The sequence below is a fragment of the Mesitornis unicolor genome, unplaced genomic scaffold (genome assembly GCF_000695765.1).
Source record: "Mesitornis unicolor isolate BGI_N332 unplaced genomic scaffold, ASM69576v1 scaffold46779, whole genome shotgun sequence".
Lineage (NCBI taxonomy): Eukaryota > Metazoa > Chordata > Aves > Mesitornithiformes > Mesitornithidae > Mesitornis > Mesitornis unicolor.
The window spans coordinates 25,035-42,984 of NW_010208794.1; the positions used below are offsets into that span (position 1 = coordinate 25,035).

At 37.6% G+C, this 17,950-nt stretch overlaps 1 protein-coding gene across 1 annotated transcript in view; it reads right to left on the reverse strand.

The window, feature by feature from the left end:
- Window positions 1-17,569, reverse strand: part of RANBP9 (RAN binding protein 9) — a 38,914-nt gene extending 21,345 nt beyond the window's left edge. The window contains exons 1-2 of the mRNA XM_010192623.1: window positions 17,551-17,569; window positions 9,723-9,834 (exon numbers count right to left, since the gene is read on the reverse strand). Coding sequence (XP_010190925.1) covers window positions 9,723-9,834; window positions 17,551-17,569 — 131 coding nt within the window. The remainder of the gene's footprint in view (window positions 1-9,722; window positions 9,835-17,550) is intronic.
- Window positions 17,570-17,950: the final 381 nt, after the last annotated feature.

Below are 17,950 nucleotides of genomic sequence, written 5' to 3' on the forward strand. Positions count from 1 at the left end.
CAGCAGGAAATCTCAGAGGTCATATGCTTAACTGTGTACTGGACTTTGTTTTTTCTATTGATCACTTCCAACAGTTACCTTAACTGCTTCTATATTTGATATTTACAAAGCTCTTCTCTGATAGTTTCTAAGCTATGATACCCATTTTTGCCTCCCTTCAACATACCAACAACATGAAATGGAACCTAAGAAACATATAAAGCAGATACTACATTTAGAGATACCGAAGAGCTGAAGCAAAAGGCAACAAACAAAAGCATTGGACTGTGCTGCATTGCTGATTACACTACTGAGGCATCACTGCAGATGTCAACAAAACAATTATAAATGAAAGCAACAAGGGGAAAACCTTTGATTTAGACTTAAACAGTAAAGGCAGAACTGTTATTAGCATAGTCTGGAGTTTGATGCATGAAGGATTTTCATGTAAAGACGGAAAATGTGTTATTCTAAAGTGTCCTGTTAAGGAAGACTTATTAAAGAATTATTTTTTAAAATAATTTTAGATAACAAAGAGCTCCACAAACTGCAAAAAGCCTTTCAAAGTGAGTCATATTAAAAATCCCTTCATCCCACAACTGAAGTTTCATTTCAGTATAGAAACAACATTACGGTTACACAAAAATGTAAAATGCCAGATAAAAAAAATCATCATCCAGGTAACACTTGTTTTTTCTCCCTCAGATATTGTATCTTCTAAGCCTCCTCTTTAACTCAGTAACAACATTAAACACAGCCCCATTGTATTCAATACACCTGGAAACAAGGATTCTTTACCCACTGGCAACAGCTACAAGACACCACACACTGACATCATCTCAGTAAGAAGATGGATGTTCAACAGGAGATATTTTTCCCTGGGATTCACTGACAACTACTTGGAATCCCTAACGTTCTGTGATTGTGTGATTCTGTGTGAATGTTAACACCATATCATCAAGAGGATGTGGTATTAATAGAAACTCAAGTAAAGTTAGATTAAAACATTTCAAGTAATTAACACATTTACTACAGACATCTTTCAAAAGGAAAAAAGAATGGCTACAATTTATGGTTTGGAAGTAAATTTAAAGGCTCATCAACTAAGCTAATTTATTATTTGTTATAATTGATAACTAATCTCATGTTGAACTAGATATAGTACACTATAAATTGAGGGGGAAAACAGTACCATGACAGACAGACTTTAGATACTCCAAAACTCATCAACAGTTGTATTTATGCCAAATCCCTACATGTAACTTTTTTTTTCCTAGCCCCTGTAAGCTTCACAGACTTTTTTGATGTTTTGTTTTTAAAGAAGCTTAGGCCATATTTAGGTCCAGAGTCACTGTCTGCAAAAAGACATGCTTCAGTGGGAGGAATTACATAAGCTGTCCTCCTGGTTTTTTCCTTAAGGTTCACATATCATGCGTCTCAGAATCAGGAGAAAAACGATGCGTTTTTCTCCCTCAGCCCACAACAAAAACGCAGGGCAGCACAAGCAGCAGACACGCTCGCACCCAGGTGCAGTGCAGGCCCAGACTGTTCTCAGCCGGTCCGTGACGCACTTCCTGCTGTCCTGTCACGTGGCTGGTTTGCTCTAGGGGACAGCCCCAGACGGGAAGAACAGGTCCACCTGGACCACGTCACGCCACAACAGCAGCCCTGCGGAAACAGAGGTGTCAGCACCAGGCAGCAGTGGCTGCTGTGGTGGGAGGATTGCAAATGGAAGGAAGTGGCCTGAGACCCTTTTTATTAAGAAGCCCCCTTCTTTGAGCATTTCACTCCCACCAGTTGCTACTCATCACCTCACTGAAGTGCTCGAGTCTTACAGGAGCTCATAAAATTACAAACAACATGTAACAGCACTCATGGAACACATGAAATCAACCTATGAGGGATTCAGATAAGAAACTATGGCTGAAAAACAATTTAAAGCGCAGCCAAATTGGTATTAAGGGCCAAGAAAGCAAGTGATCTTAAGTACTCTTGATTTTTCATTTCAAATTGTATTTATGTTTGTTCCAGTTAATTCAAGACATAGATAATCATTTTAATGTCTCAGCACATCTTCTAGTCTACATTTCACAACCACAAGCCATACAGAAATTTTTAGGAATACCACAAAACCGCAGAGTTTAAAATTTGCTGAAGATTCAAGTTTTTGCCACAAAGCAAAAGAAAAGTCAATGTCAAATACAGGCATTATGACACCTATTTTTCCACTAACACAGACAGAAAAGCCTAGGCTTCTCTGCAGTGAAACGTATAAGAAGCAGCAAGCTCACAATAACTATTTTTTCCTCAAGTATCTTGCAAGTCAGCGAGCTAAATTCACATTTTTGCTGGAGCCTAAAGTTTCTACTTGGATGCCTGAATAGACTAAGTGTGAGAGATAAAAAAAGCAGAACCAAATAGAAAGAAAAATAGCAATAAAAGATGGTATAGACCTGGAGACTGCTAAAACATTAGGAAAAAGGAAAAAAAAAAACCAGCAGTTCATACAAAAGATACACAATTATGATTTTTATTTGAAACTGTTCCATTAGGTCTTTTAGCCACTATATTGAAGGTGTATGGAAGATCTTCCAATATGGAATCTGATAATAATGAGAATTCACATTAATTATATCCTATCTCACCCATTCCATCAAGTGGAATAATACAGAATCTCAAAAAGCATACCAAATCACAGGTACCTCAGAAACCTTACCAGTGGCTAAAGACAAATTTAAGTACTAAAAAAGCCCTTGTCTAGTTAAAAAAACAACCAACCATAAAAAAAAACCCGCCACAAATATTCCATACTGTATCTGTAAAGACAAGCAAAATAACTTAGCATATCTTTAAGTAACAGCTCCCCTACTCCATAGATTTCAATAGCAACCTGCTACCTGCAAAGAGTCAAATTCCTTCTGACTTTCACTGTGCCTAGAAGTTCTGTTAAAGACAGTATAACCCAGAGAACTGCTACATCATGCTTTGAAATCCCAGCTGTTTTGGTGATGATGAAAATAAATAACCAACCTGGTATCTTACCCCTATCTGCTATATATTTAAAGAAAGCAACTTTAACCATATGGTGTTAAAACCTGGGTTACCATAACATCTGCAAAGAACCTAAGTCCAAGCACTAACAGATGTTTCCAGCAATAAATAAGGCAACTGAAAATATTCGCATGTTTTGAATGCATTGACTACCAAGAAAAGTAAAATTAACACTCTGAAAAAAAACAACGTAGGCTATACAACAGGTACAGTTTGTTTTACTGTCAGGTTTGTATCTTAGAAAAGGGTACAAGTAGAAAAAACTGCAACACCTGTAAGAATTTTAAGACTCAATTATCTTCTAACGGGCCTTCACAACTGACTGACTTGCAAGGATGTAAAAAGTTTGGGTCACGTGTTCCTACAGTTTTCTACACTGCCTTTACTGACAATACACTATCAGGTCAGAAATACAACACGCTAAAAAGGTGTGCTAAATTTCATCTTTAATATAGTTACTCTGCAGCAGAATTTTGTATGAGTATGTTAATCCAAGATTCTTATTGTCTGCACAATCACAATAAGAAATGAGCTGTTAAACTTTTCTCTACTTAAATGTTTCAAAATATGCCACAGACAGTTTGAGTCTTTCATTTCAAACTGAAAACAAGTTTAATTTTATGGAATGTTTCCAAGGAAACCGTATTTTGAACATGATAAACCCAGGTTTCAGATGAATCCAGTTCTACGCAGAGAGGGGAAAGAGGAAAGAAAAAGTCAGGCAGTCATCTTGCACAGTGCCTGGAACTGTTATTCCTCTAACATTTTGCTTGCAATTCCCACTTCTCCCCAAGTATTAAAGCCTTTTTGGGGCTCATACTGTCAAAAAATATTAGCTGCATAGACAATAATATAATGTAAGACCATGCTGTGGTAAGATTACCATCTATACACTATATTTATGTGAATGAACCTCCTAAGAAAGAAATTACTTAAAAGATTTTGCAAGCAGCAGGGACTAAGAAATTAAATATATTCTCTTGACTTTCTTTCTAAATTATAAATCTTCATTTCTAGAAAACATCAACAAAGAAATAAACCTTATTTGTCCCAGTTCCACATATTTCTGACTAGTTAAACACAAACCTCAAATAATCTTTTCACAATTTAGTTGCTGTTCATTTCTGTCAAATGTCTGGCCTCGTACATTCAGGTAAAAAATGAGCAACTGCTGCAGTTTAAGAAAAGATGCACTTGCTGATTCGTCATCCAACCTCTTCTTGCAGCTGCTGCAATTTAAATGAAGGTACTAATGCAAGAAAGCTATTGCAAACTACCAGACTCTATACACACGTACTCCGCTAACAATGCCTCAAGACATACTTACACATAAATAGAGACTGAGTGAAGTTCTCATGCTGTTGTAACAAATGCCTGTTATTGTGACAAATAACTGCTGAGGACGTATTAAAACTATAAAAATAGGTCTTAAGACTGCACAAAATTTTTACATTACATTAGTAGTGTACAAACAAAACAGCAACTGGGGATGTTCTGTATTTTGTTTACTGGTTTAAGCTTTCGTTGTTAACAAGAAAATGGGTATACTAGATAGTAAAAGAAAAGAGAACTTACTGCAACAGAAATAATTTGCAATATAAACAGAAACCATACTATTTTAAGAGTTAGATGTACATGCTCTAGAAGACAACAAAGCATTTGTTTTTCACATCAACATCCCTCAAATGCACTAAAACAGCTCAGGTTAAACCATAGGCATGGATGTCAAAAACTCAAACTTAATTCTCATGGTATTTGCTTGGTTTGGATAGTTTTTCCTTTTTTATTTCTTCACCCACTTCATCACATAAACAACACATACTACAAGATACTACCAAGTCAGTGTTAAAAAAAACCTGTAATCCAACAGGTGTCTAAAGCCTTATTAACACTGCTTTACCAAAAAGCATAGATTACTTGCCTGAGTTGTAACATTTTATTTTAGTGTAGAACACTTACATGTGTAATACAAAGCATGCCCATGAAGAACTGTATCAGTATAACCACACCACAGACTAAACAACCGTGTTCAGAAATGACAACCGTGTTCAGAAATGTAAGCTAAGTGCTATCTGCTAAAAGACTAAAGTCTTCCTAAACTTAGCTTTCCATTTTTCTTCTAGATGGCTTCCCACTTCCAATTCTTGTTTTCATTTTTATATTAAAAAAGCACATCTGCTTAGAGGATTTTGCATCTTAAGCATACATCTTCCTCAGCCATCCTAACAGCACTAAAGACTGTCTAGAAGTAAATGGCATTACTATTATTTGCTCATTGCTAGTAAGTGCACTTACAAATCAGTAAGATAAACAGACAGAAATTCAAGACAAAAAGTCTCTCCTGGTGAAAGATTAAAAACAAACAAACAAATAATCTGTATTTAAACTAAAATTAAGAGGGCATAAGCTGGTGCCATGACCAAAAACAGCAGTCCCACCCTCTTGGGCCCAGATGTTCATTTCTGCCACAACTTCCCCTCTCTCTTCTGCTGCCACAGTTGCTCATGGAGCCATACAACCAACCATACTGGGTGAAATTCTGGCTGAAAACTAACTCACTCTTGAGGTCAGCTTTTGAGAATGAGTTACCCAATTGGGTTTACTGTGAAGCTGACACAAACAGTCACAAACAAACAGTCACAAACTGGAACAAGGGAAGCAAACTCAGTGGGTGTTCATAGACTGCCTCTTCTCACTGCCAAACCATCACCAAGTCTTCAAACTACAGTTTAGAGTAAGAATTGTAAACATTTTAAAAAAAAATTGCCCTGACTAGAAATGAAGAGATTCATTACAAGAACCAACAAAGCCTAAGACTGAAATTCATGTAAAAATGGCTTCTCACTCAGTAAATCATACACACATCTTCAGCCATTTATGATGCAAAATAATGGAACAGTATTTTGCTTCTGGAAGCCAGAGAGCCGGTGCATACCCTAGACAGCCCCTCAGAAAATGGAATCGGAGCGTGCTTGTGCCCAGGATGAAGTGCCAAAATGTGCAATCTAAGGTTACAGTAAAACTCACAGACTCTCAACCAAGAGTGATTATAAATGACTCTTCACCATTAAAGGACACCCACAGCAACAGCACAAAGTGATCAGACTTGCAGTTTATATAAACTATGACAGTTACCATGCAAGTATCTTTAGTTGTGTACAAGAGGAAAATGTTAACTGGCATCTGAAATAGAATATCAACTGTGGGGCTGTAAGGCTGTGGGGCAGTACCACTTTACACCAAACCAGAGGACTTAAATATGTCAAAAGACTAGCACAAGTGAACTCACCAAAAAGCAGCATAAGAAAACTGGAACCAAGAACTGAGAGAGACTGGAAAGTCTCACTTGGGTATACCTACCTAGCTAAGAGAATGGCCACCATGGTGATCATTTTTGGAAAGTGAGGGGACAGTAAGTAGTACAGCAGATTTAGAGACTAAGGCTTACATCTCCAAATCACAAGAACAGGTCCACAGGACTTAGCACACCCTTGTTCATTCCCATTCCACAACTGCCAAAGTAGTTTGCTTTCATTAAGCTCTTATTCTAGAAATGTAGATGAAACTAAAATTAGAGTTGTATGTAAACAAGTTGTATGATGTTGTATATGTATATAGGACGTATATGTATATAGGACGTATATATATTTTTTTTTAATTAACCAAAGATTTCAATAGAGATGCAGATATAATTTACTGCAGCTAATAGTCTTCTTCCTACTATGCTTTCTAATCATCATTTTGGTATTCTTCCCCATACTTACACCTATTACTCAACTACTGTTATCATCTCCAATCGCTCACTTCCCTGTCCACAATGTTCCACATGAAGCCAAACAACACAAAGCAAAAGAGAATATAAAAGCAGAATGTAAATAGAGGTCCTCAGACTGCAAAAGAAGACATAAAATTAAGGAAGAAAACAGAAAAAATAAAAAACAACAGAAAATATTTACAGAGCAATATGACAGCCAGTTAGCACTTTTAACAAGAATTTTAAAATATTTAAGATAATTATTTCACATATCTGTACTGTAGCACACAAGATTTTAGGATTCTTCGTGCCAAACACTGTACAAATAAAGACAGTTTTTGTCTGAATATTTCAACCTTATTACTTTTATTAACCTTAATTCTCACTTTCCTTTTTCTCATCTGTTACCATCACTTGCTGCACAGCCCTATCACCTCTCATTGAGGTATCAAAAGGCAACTTCACTCTGCATCTACTCGGTAACACCAGCCTCCATACCTATTTCTTACTTCCTAGTAAACCTGCTTTCATGCTTTCTTCAGATAATGACTAGAAGTTGATCATTGTGAATATCTGCAAAATTAACATATTATGCACCTTCAAATTTCTGCTTAAGGCTGTTACCCTGCAAATGTGCACAGAATGTACCAAGGTCACTAGTGTGACAAAACTCACACTGCTCTCACACATGGACAGATACAACAAGCCATCCTGGAAGCCGTGCCATATCCATGCCCTATACTAAAAAGAGCTGTGGTCCTTCAGAGGAGGAGAATAATCATTGTGATTGCAAAGCAACTTCGAGATACACAAGATCATATTCCAGAAGCAGTGGCATGGAGTGCTACAGTAGCAGAAAAAAAATAATCTCCTAGACTAGCATTTTAGTAAAAGGTTTTTTATTATTTGAGGCAAGTCATGCTAAGTGGAGCATACAAGCAAGAATGCTGTTAGATTTTCCAATATAGCATAGCACATGGACTAAATACTTTAAGCTGCATTTATTAAAAAAAATAAAATAGTAAAGGCCACTACCAAAGGGAACCCCAAATAAACACCATTAAATTATCCACTGACATTTATGAAAGCTGAAAGCTGTACTTCAGTTTACAGATAGATATCCGAGTTGCCTCAGGTAGTCTAGGATTTATTTTAGACAGTACCATAGCACTACGGCTGTAGTGCTTCTGCAGCTAGAAATAGGCTCAGGCCTTGAGAATAGATGCTTTTGCAACAATAAGGCGTTTTAATTAACTGGCCCTATTAGTTATGTGCTGTCCATTTCATTAAACAATCTCAGTAGGCATCTTCACAAGTCTTAGCTATGTATACCTCACAAATAACCATTTAAACTACAAATATCTTGAAAGAGTTTATTCAAAGGTGTTCTCTAATTTGGGAGGATTGCCCTAAGTGGCCTATGAATTAGAAAATACTAAAAGTAACATAAAGGTTAAGGTAAGATCTAAGGTAAAATGTTAGAGGAGCTAGGTAAAATGACAGGCACACACACAGAGACATCTTTGGAAGTCCATTGTTTCAAAAAAGCTAGCTTCCAAACTAAGCAGGCAAAAATACATTTCAGGAATAGACATGTGCATCACTAGCAAACCACAGTAAGACCTCCTTAACTGACAGCAGCAGGCCAATTTATACAAAAATGTTTAAGAAAGGAAAAAAAAACCAAACACACAAAAACCAAACGACAAAGGGTGCTCGTAAAATTGATAGCACAACATTTCTTGAAACAGTCATTTCTATCATCTCAATTTAAAAATAATTAGGTCTTCATGGCGTGACAAAAGCAACTACAGACAAAAGTTTTTCACAGCAAAGTAATCTCCCAGAGATAACTTCTGGGAACAGAACCGGTAACAAACTCATAAATGCCCCTACAAGACAGGAGCAGTACTGAGAGGCTATTCTTTCAAAATATCTCTATACAATACTATAAGCAAACCAAAAAAGTTTCTGATTTACAGAACACTGGGAAAATGAGAGAAAGAAACAGCAGCAAGAGAGACAAAGAAAAGACAAAGGTACTGAATTTCATCCAAACACCTACCACACAGTTCTTTTCTCTCAAAATTTTTTTCCGCAACAGGACATCAGCATCACAATGTGCTTGTAGAGTCCCTAGGACAATGACATTCAATCCTGACTGCAACCTTGAAGTAGAACCACAGCACATACTACAGCACGTTGGAAAGAAGTACTGCTTACGTAGTACTAGATAGGCAACAGAATTGGTGTATCAGGACTAAAACACAGCCTTTCCAAATAGCAGTGAAAAGATGAAAAGGAATTAAAGCAGTCTGGCAAAGATTTCTTTAGCACTTTCTTTAGGACTTTCCCAGGCGAGATTCTCTCTGCCTCGGTAAAATTAAAAGCATGGTATCACCTGTTGTTCTTTCCATAGGGTGACAAGTTCCCAGGCACCTATTCAGAACATTCTCCCTTCATTCTTATTACTGTTCACCAACAAGAAGTCTTAGTAACAACTTTCTGATTTAAAATTGGTAAGACATCCATGAAAAGACCGCACTGAAGAGGTAAGTTGGTCTGCTGCACACCCTAAAAGCTTCCTAAAAATGACATGAAAGTCTGGAAAGCCATATAGTAAAAAAACCCAACAATTTTAAAGGCAAGAGCAGGGTCAAACTAAGGTCATTCAAACTCTGAGTTCTCTGTCAAAAGAAAGTGAAAAGATGCTGTTATGGTATTTATTGTGCACACAGATTTGTGGACAATTAATACCACAATCAACTCCCTTAAAACAACCAAAAATCAAAGTGCAATGTCTCATGAATAATGAATTAAGCTACACAAAAAGTGGTAAAATAGGAAAATAAGTTTTGATACCAAAGACATCTGTTGACTGAAAGGTGTGAGAGAGTATTTCAAGTAATAATTAATTAATAATGCACTCAATACTTACCCATCTCTCCCCTTACTGACAATTTTAACTTCAAAATAGTATATGCCACAGGCTGCAGGTATAGGATGTGTAGCTCGAACAGAAGCAGCATCTTTTGGAGTTTTTCCATGGCCTGAAAAACAAATGCATTCAAAACACAACAAAAATTTATTTAGATAATTGCAGAATATGACTCCAAGGTACACATATCAACTACTCAAAACATAGGGCTTAAGTAATGAGCACACAATATACAATACTTTAATCTGCCTCACTTCTATGAAAAAAGACTTCTTTTTTTTAGAATATTTTCTTCCAACGTTTAGTCTTCCTTGCAGGCACTGGCATTGCAGCTAAGCATATTATGAGAAGTTCTGGATCCACTACTCTAAAAGATTCTACGACTATTTGAAGTGAAACCAGAAAAACGTTTTACATTTATGTTGGTAACATAAAAGTCCACTGTGATTTGAAAGAACTGTATGATTTCTCAAATGCAGAGGGCTTAGTAATTTTTATAGGCTGAAACATGACGTAACAGAGTTTAATCTAATGCTTAGTGTTTCTAAATCTTCAAGTTATTTAAGATACTTTAATTCTAGTGTCCTTTGGAATAAACATCAGTCACAATATAGAATGTACGACTCATAATTCATTCCCATCTTTTGAATGCTATTTCAGGACAGCATTAAACACTACAGCCTGCAACTGAGCTAATGCCACTCCTACTCCTTTTTCTTATAAGGCTCACTAAGTATCAGCTCTGCCACAAGAAGAATGCCCAATGCCAGCTCTTGTCTACTCTTGGGATTTTCAACCTAAACCCGAGAGCCACTTGCACTTCACTATGACCAGCTCTTCTAAGTGTGTCACCCTCTTCACAGCCCTTTCTTCCAAAGGCAACTTGGAAGCAGGTTTTTGGCCAGATGACTTGCTTTAGCAGCAACCTGTTCAAGCAAGCTCAGGCTCTTCCAGGCACACGAAAATCCCTCAATTATTGTGTGAAAGTCACTCATAGGGCCACGGGACATTGTTTAAAAAAACAAACAAAAAACCTCCAATACCAAAAAATAACCAACTTCAAGAGGGTAAGGTGAAAAGTATACTGGATCCTGGCAAGAGGTATTTCAGTAAGATGGCATCCAGGATCAGATTCTTATTGCCATAAGAATAATTCAGACAGATCCCATGCCCACTCTGTGTGGATCTGAGGCACTATGAAAAGAGACGACTGTTTTGAACATGCTGTAGGGATCACTTGGACTGCAGCACTCCAGCTGTCATCTCCAGTTCAGCCAAGGAGGCTGAGTGCACCTGCATAGCAATTGATCTGCACTGGAATTACTGCTCAGGCACAGATTAATCAAGTCTCATGTGCAGCAAGTCAGGTCACACAGCAAGGAAGAAACTGCAGGGAAATGACAGCATAGCCAGCCAGAAACACTAGGCACAGCTGACCTACACTGCTGACCCTCTATCCACAGAGCCCTCTAGTGTAAATATGGATAAACCAGTAAACACTGATGTGCCTGTAGAGCTAGCACCAACCATCTCCTACCAAATGGCATGTACAAGGAGATCTGTCCATTTCACCACGGCCACATTTGCATCCAAGACTTTGATAGCACAGCGCAAATTCCTCACTCATTGAGATTAGGTTTAACCTATGAAGTTTTTCTATGTAACTAGTTCACCAGAGTGTGTATAACAACATACAGTGTAATAACACTCCATACACAAGACAGCATGCATGTTTTCTTGCTAACTACTTTTATTTTCTCAGGTTGTGTCAACCAAGGTAATAACCAAGTACAAAACCTTAGAGCTTCCATAGGTTTGATTTGTTTTCAAGTGCTAGTAGCTCACTATTTAGCTACTATAAATTAGATCATCATTCCTAAGCATGCAGAAATCATTCTGCCAAAAGGCATTCAAAACTTTATGGGTAGAACGTTAAACTCCTGAGAGATTCCTTAAATACAGATAGCTCTGATTAAATGATGCATTAGTTGGGAGGGTGAGGGGAAAGATACTGTCTTTTTAAACGTCCTTAGCTTTTTACTTTAAAATAGACTGCAAAGAAGTTCCCTTGGTTACTCTATGCACTTAAGTGCAGTTTCAGTCTGAGTCAGTCTCCTTATTTGGGCAAGTCTTCCACACAGAAGACTAAAGTAGTAGGAACTAGCCAAATGTTATTGAAAATGTACATTACCCAGCAGACTCTGTTTTATGAAATCACAATCTAAGTGTTTGGAAACAACACTAATTTAAGGTATTCTTCCTGAAACCTCTTCCTGAAACTAATCCCCTTCTCCCACCCTCTCCCCAATCCAGGCAGCTATTTACAAGGACATTGATTAGCTGGTCAGGCTTTAAGGAACCTACCAGATTTTTTTAAGCAGCAGATCAGTTCTCTGATCCAGTTCACAACACAGCCACACACAGCTGTCACGCTGCAAATAAGAGGTCGACACAGGGGCAGAAGTAACAGGATACCTTACCAGTATTGCCAAACACTTCATCTGGTGAAGCAACATGCTTGGGGAAGTCAGTGCCCAAAACTACTTTCATCCCATTAAACCAGAAGACACCCTAAATTTAGAACTGCTGTCCTTCTAACATAATCTCCTATAGACCCCATTTTAATACTTCAGTATGCTCCTTTTATTTGCAGTTACATACAGCTATTATTTTTAACAGCAAATTCAACACCATCAAGCAGTTAACTACTTTTAAATATTCCAAATACCTCTACATTGTCTCAACATGCTAATTGAGACTTTCAGTACTACCAAGCTACATTGGATTACCTGAGGAGTCAAGAGATTCTAGTTATCAGCCAGCTTTAAAACAAGAAAGACGCTCTTTACAGGCAGTTGAACTGCAAAATTTCTTACCAAAGGATATTACAGATCCCAGTGTTTAAGTGGACACGGGGCAAGTTACTAGAACAGAAATTAACTGAGAAACTGCCTTCAGCTCAGGATGTCCTTTAGCTTCAAGTGCCTGGATACTGAGAGAGGAAAACACAGACACACCATATATTCTCACCACATATTTTCATTTTTCTGCAGGCACTCACTTATTGCCACTGTCACTGATGGGACACTGAGCTGGGTGGCCCATTAGCTTGACATTATATACTGCTGCCACAGTCTTTGGTAACCCGAATCCCCACTTCCTCGCCTGTGAATAAAAAGGAACTTTGACACCCAGCTCTGAACATCTGAATCACAGGTTCCAAACGCCTGAAGCAGATGATACAAATACTGCCCTATGCTCCTTAAAACAGACCTCTTTCATAGTCACAAGCTATAGTTAAAGTATTTAAAAGAATACTGTCAACTACATATTATTTAACACTAAAAAAAAATTCATCATTTTCATCATTAAAAAGAGAATTGTGCAAACAGATGCATTGGGGCGGAGAAAAGAAAACAAATGTACAAAAAGCTTGAACTTTATACTGTAAACTCAGAATTGTTTTCAATAGGATTTTCATTAAAAGTGTTTAACCATGAGTCGTCCATTCTTAAGGAGTAAAGCTTTGCTTTATTTTTTAATCAGTCATTCACACTGATGTCATTCACTACTAAAAGTAGTATCATCAGTCCTTTAGCAAAATTTAATCTCAATGTAAATTCCATTTACCAGAAAAAAAGCCAATTCAGATAAAATCTATTTGGAGAAACCATTTCAGATTTCAAAAATACAATCTTTGAACCTAACTCTAAATGCATAATGCATACACATCAGATAGACCAAAAGAAGTCTATGGGAGTGTCTACCTAGACAAAAGTAAGCATGTTTATACAGTTTAAATCCTTAAATGAAGTTTACATAAGCTACACTGCAGTTATTTACAACAGGTGGTTCTATGACTTACACAATCAAAAATAAAATAATCAAGGCCTAATCTTCTGTTGAATTTATTAGGAAAGTTTCACTGAGACAAGAAAACAAAACCCATGTGCACAACTTACTGATTTTAATTCAACTTCTTCCCTAGTTTAAAAAAGCCAGATATCTCAGAGCTACAAAGGTGTCAAAACCAGGCCTATCGTACTGTACTGAATGTACTTCAAGTGTTTTCTGCCCAAAAATTTGACACCAACTAAACGACAACACAGAACTACTACCATAGAATCCTCTTTGTTTTGTTACAGTAATTGGGATGCATAGTTTACACTGAAAAACAAGATTAGGTTGGTTTGGTTTTGTTTTATTTTAGTTTGGCACTAGACACAGTGTAAAGGCAACTGCATTGTAAATAAATGTCTGGCTAAGATTTCCTGGCCTGCAACACATTAGAAAAAGTTCACGCAATGGCAGTTTACTCGAAATTGCGTAACTTTCCTCACCTCATTTTAGCCAAACATCACAAGACTAACTTAAGTGAAGTTACTATAGGACTTTCTATTATTTTATAACTTATCATTTAGTCTGTTTACCCAATTTTGTATAGAGTTTCTTTCATGGTTACAATCTCTGTTGAGTTTGTATTTTTATCTCCTTATACTACATAGCATAGATTATTATCTGCTGGAAACGGAACTTCTCTCTCTAGTGGAACATTCATATTACATACAGCATTTAAGAAATTCTTGTTTTTCAACAAGATCCATGTGTTAATTCTGAGTATTTTAGAAATATGTAGGAATATTTTAAAGATGTCTTACCTTAACAGCTACATTATTTTGTGCAGCAACTGCTTTATATGTAACATACACTTGTCTGAACTCTTACGCTTTCATTACCACTTAATTGTAATAGTAACAACTCTGAGCTGTATTTAAGTGAAATGACAAATTCTTTACTGATACTGTTTTTCATGTGTCTCTTAAATATACATATATACCACAAACAGTCACTAGAACAGCGTTAGCTTTCTATCTCCTTGCAGAGCTAACTGGCAGCAACACACAAATGCATGTCTGTCTATCTAAAACCCAAAAATACTCATGGGTATAATCTTTAATATACTACAGTATCACTGATGCCAACATATACATATTTCATATCTAGATTTTGACAAGGCTTCCTAATAAAGAGTCAGAATTTGTAAAAGTATAACAAAATAGCTCACTGCATAAAGAAATTAGCCTGTTCTGATAAACAACACGCCGGTCAATGCATCTTCCCTTCAACCAACCACCTTCCCCATGTACATTTTCCTTTTGTTTTTAAAGTAACACTATGATTCGGAGGGATAACACAAAAGAGCACTGACCCTCAGGTTTTGCTGACCCCCAACAAAATCTAAAGAGCTGTTATGTTGATGCTAGATTGCACTCCTTCCTTTAAACCTCCATGCTTGATCAGTGCCTGGTTTTGTGGCAGTTTTGATTTTTAAGCACTCCCTAGGATGCTTGCAAAAACCCTCAGGTCCAGAAATGCAGTACACAAAGCATCACAGCTGCAACGGGTAGAAAGAAACATCTACTGCACTTCACGTTTCCATACAAGTTATGTATACACTACATACACTAGTATGTAAGAAAATGACAGGAATCTTCAAAATTACATAGAGAGAACCATCGCTCCTCTTGCAAACCAATGAAACAAAAATATCACTGCTCACAATACATCAGCACATTAAAATTATAAAGCTAGTTATATGAAAAAATTACTTTGAATGCTTTTGATGTGATTGCTCCCTCTATCCATTTTTTCAGAGGCAAGTATCCCCAACATATCCAGGGCAGAAGGAAAGCACTGATGTCACCAGTTTCTGCCTCCTATCAGTCACAAACAGGAGGAAATTACTCCAGAAAATCAGTTCTATAGCCAGAAATCTGTGGAGGCAGCAGAGGAACCTTAAGTAGGTGTACAAGATGCCTACACTACAGTAATAGAAAATATTAAGACCTTCTTTTGATGACTGGCTTCTTTGGACAGATTTGTCTTCTCATCCTTCTCAAGAGTATTTTGACCAAGAATACAACAGATCTTTATCCATGCTCAATGTGCAATTCAAGTTTCAACAAAAACGTCTACCATTCTTCCACGACTACTTAGATAACTTCAGAAGCACTGAGCATGCCAATATTCCACAAGAAGATACTCTGAATGCTTTCCTTTGAGACCTCTATTTGCAACTGATCTGTAGAAACATTTCACAGGGCTAAGCACATTCTTACTTACTATCATCCCCTATTCTCACTGAAACTCCTCATTTACTTCCCTTTTACCGTATTCTTAAGGCTGAAGGATCCAAGAGGGAGAAGCAGCAGCTGATGTTTTAGTGTTTTCCCCAGTTCTCAGGTAGGAACGCCCAGATACCATTCACTGCTCAGCCCCGTTAGCAGCTCCAGGTGCCAGGCTGGTAACATATACATGGGGCTGTCCTAATAGCCACCTTCATTAAATTACCAGGAAGCAAAGATGGGCCACTTAAGAGGCCATTCGCTCTCATTTGCAGTTAGGAGAAAAGTGAATACATGTCATATTAGCACCTCTCCTTTCCACAGTCCTCTGGGCTAATCTAGGAACTCTTCAACCTTCATCACCTCGGCTTTTAAGAGCTAAAGGTATTTAATTACTATCACCTACTAACTGTGCTTTATGACATTTGGTAGAGTATCCACAGTATTTCCTATGTTACATATACTTCAGAAACATGCACAACCTCCTGGAACTATTTTAAGGTAATGAATTTTTTTATCACTAAGGCAAAAGAGAGAAGTGAGGAAAAGCAGGGATAGCACAAAGAAAGCTTGAAAATAGACTTCCACAATTACACTGGCAGATCAGAGAGGCTTCATCTCTAAATTCTAGTGCATGAGCAAAAAGACTTGGCCAAAGCAAAACAAACAAGCAGAAGAACTTGATGGCTGTAAAGCTACGATCATCTTATTAACAAAACCCAAAACACAAAACCCGCCACCACAAAGCACCAGAAAATACGAAATGCTTCTAAAAATACAAGGTCATAAAACACTGAACAAAAGCCAGGAAATTCAAAGTTGAGTATTAAATAACATGTCCTTAAATCACTCAGTGCCTTCCAAAAACCTGCTTCATAGTCATCGACTTCTTTTATTATAGTTGTATGGTGCATTAAACTTAGCACTTTTAACAGAGTATTTTGTATGAAATAATAAAGCTTCTCTACTAAAAAAAAGTCTCTGAGAGTACATTTAATCCTTTCATGGCAGCCAAATCGTGCCATGTGCTTGTGTTGCCGTTTTCCTCCTCCGATTAAACAGTAACATGTTTATCGAGATTTCACTTGAATTTCTCCACTGTAAAGTCTCAGAAAGGGCAATTGCAAGGTTGTTTTTTTCCCCTCCCACTACGTTCATTTGACTACAGACTGATAAAAGATCCAGTTCTTCACAGCCAACTGAGAAGTGGTTTTGAATCCACAACACTTCTACTTTAGGACTTGGGCCTAGAGCACCAGATGTGTCTGTGTTTTTTCAGGTCAGAGTGTACGCTGATGTTTCCAGGTTTTATGACATTTCATAACAATCAACACAAGTTTTTCTTCTATTGCCTCTTACTCATCTATACAAATGCATACTCCGATTTTTACGTTTTCTTCGAAAAAGCAGTAACTATGAAACATCTTAGGCACCAAGTTATAAAATCACCCGATTAATACAAGTCCTATTGTCACTCCTTTCCTCAAATCACACTGTAGTCTGTACAATAGCTAGGCAAGACTATTACCAGTGACTTTAATTCCATTTTTCACAGTTTAAAAATAAACTGTTTTTCTCTGTGCTTTCCCTTCCCGTCATTTCCGCGTTTAATAGCTTAACGCTTGCTGCTCTTAACTCCATTTAACCCTTGCTCTTCTCGAGGGAAAAAAAAATAAAAAGCCACTTCTTTCCTCGCTCATTACCATAAAGAGAACACGTCATGTCGATTCTCCTTTATTCTCCTGCCTCAGACCCAAACCTTCTGGTGATACCTGAATCCACGGAGGAAGTCGCAGAGTTTACATAATGCCCACTCCAAAAGGATAAGGAGGCGGGGGCGGGCCCTTTACCCCCCGCTACCCCCCCAGATCGCGACAGAAAGGGGGGGGGAAGGGGAAAGGAAAGAAAATAAAGCTGAAATAAGGGAAAACAAGTCCCTTCTCTCCACAATTAGGGGGATCAGAAAACAGAGGAGGAGAAGAAAGAGAGAGAGGAGCGTGTGTTATTTCCTGTTATTGTTACTCCTGTGCCCACTGCCCGACGGCGGGGTCGGGCCCGGTGCTCCCCGGCCCACAGCCCCCGGCCCAGGGAGGCCCCCCCTCA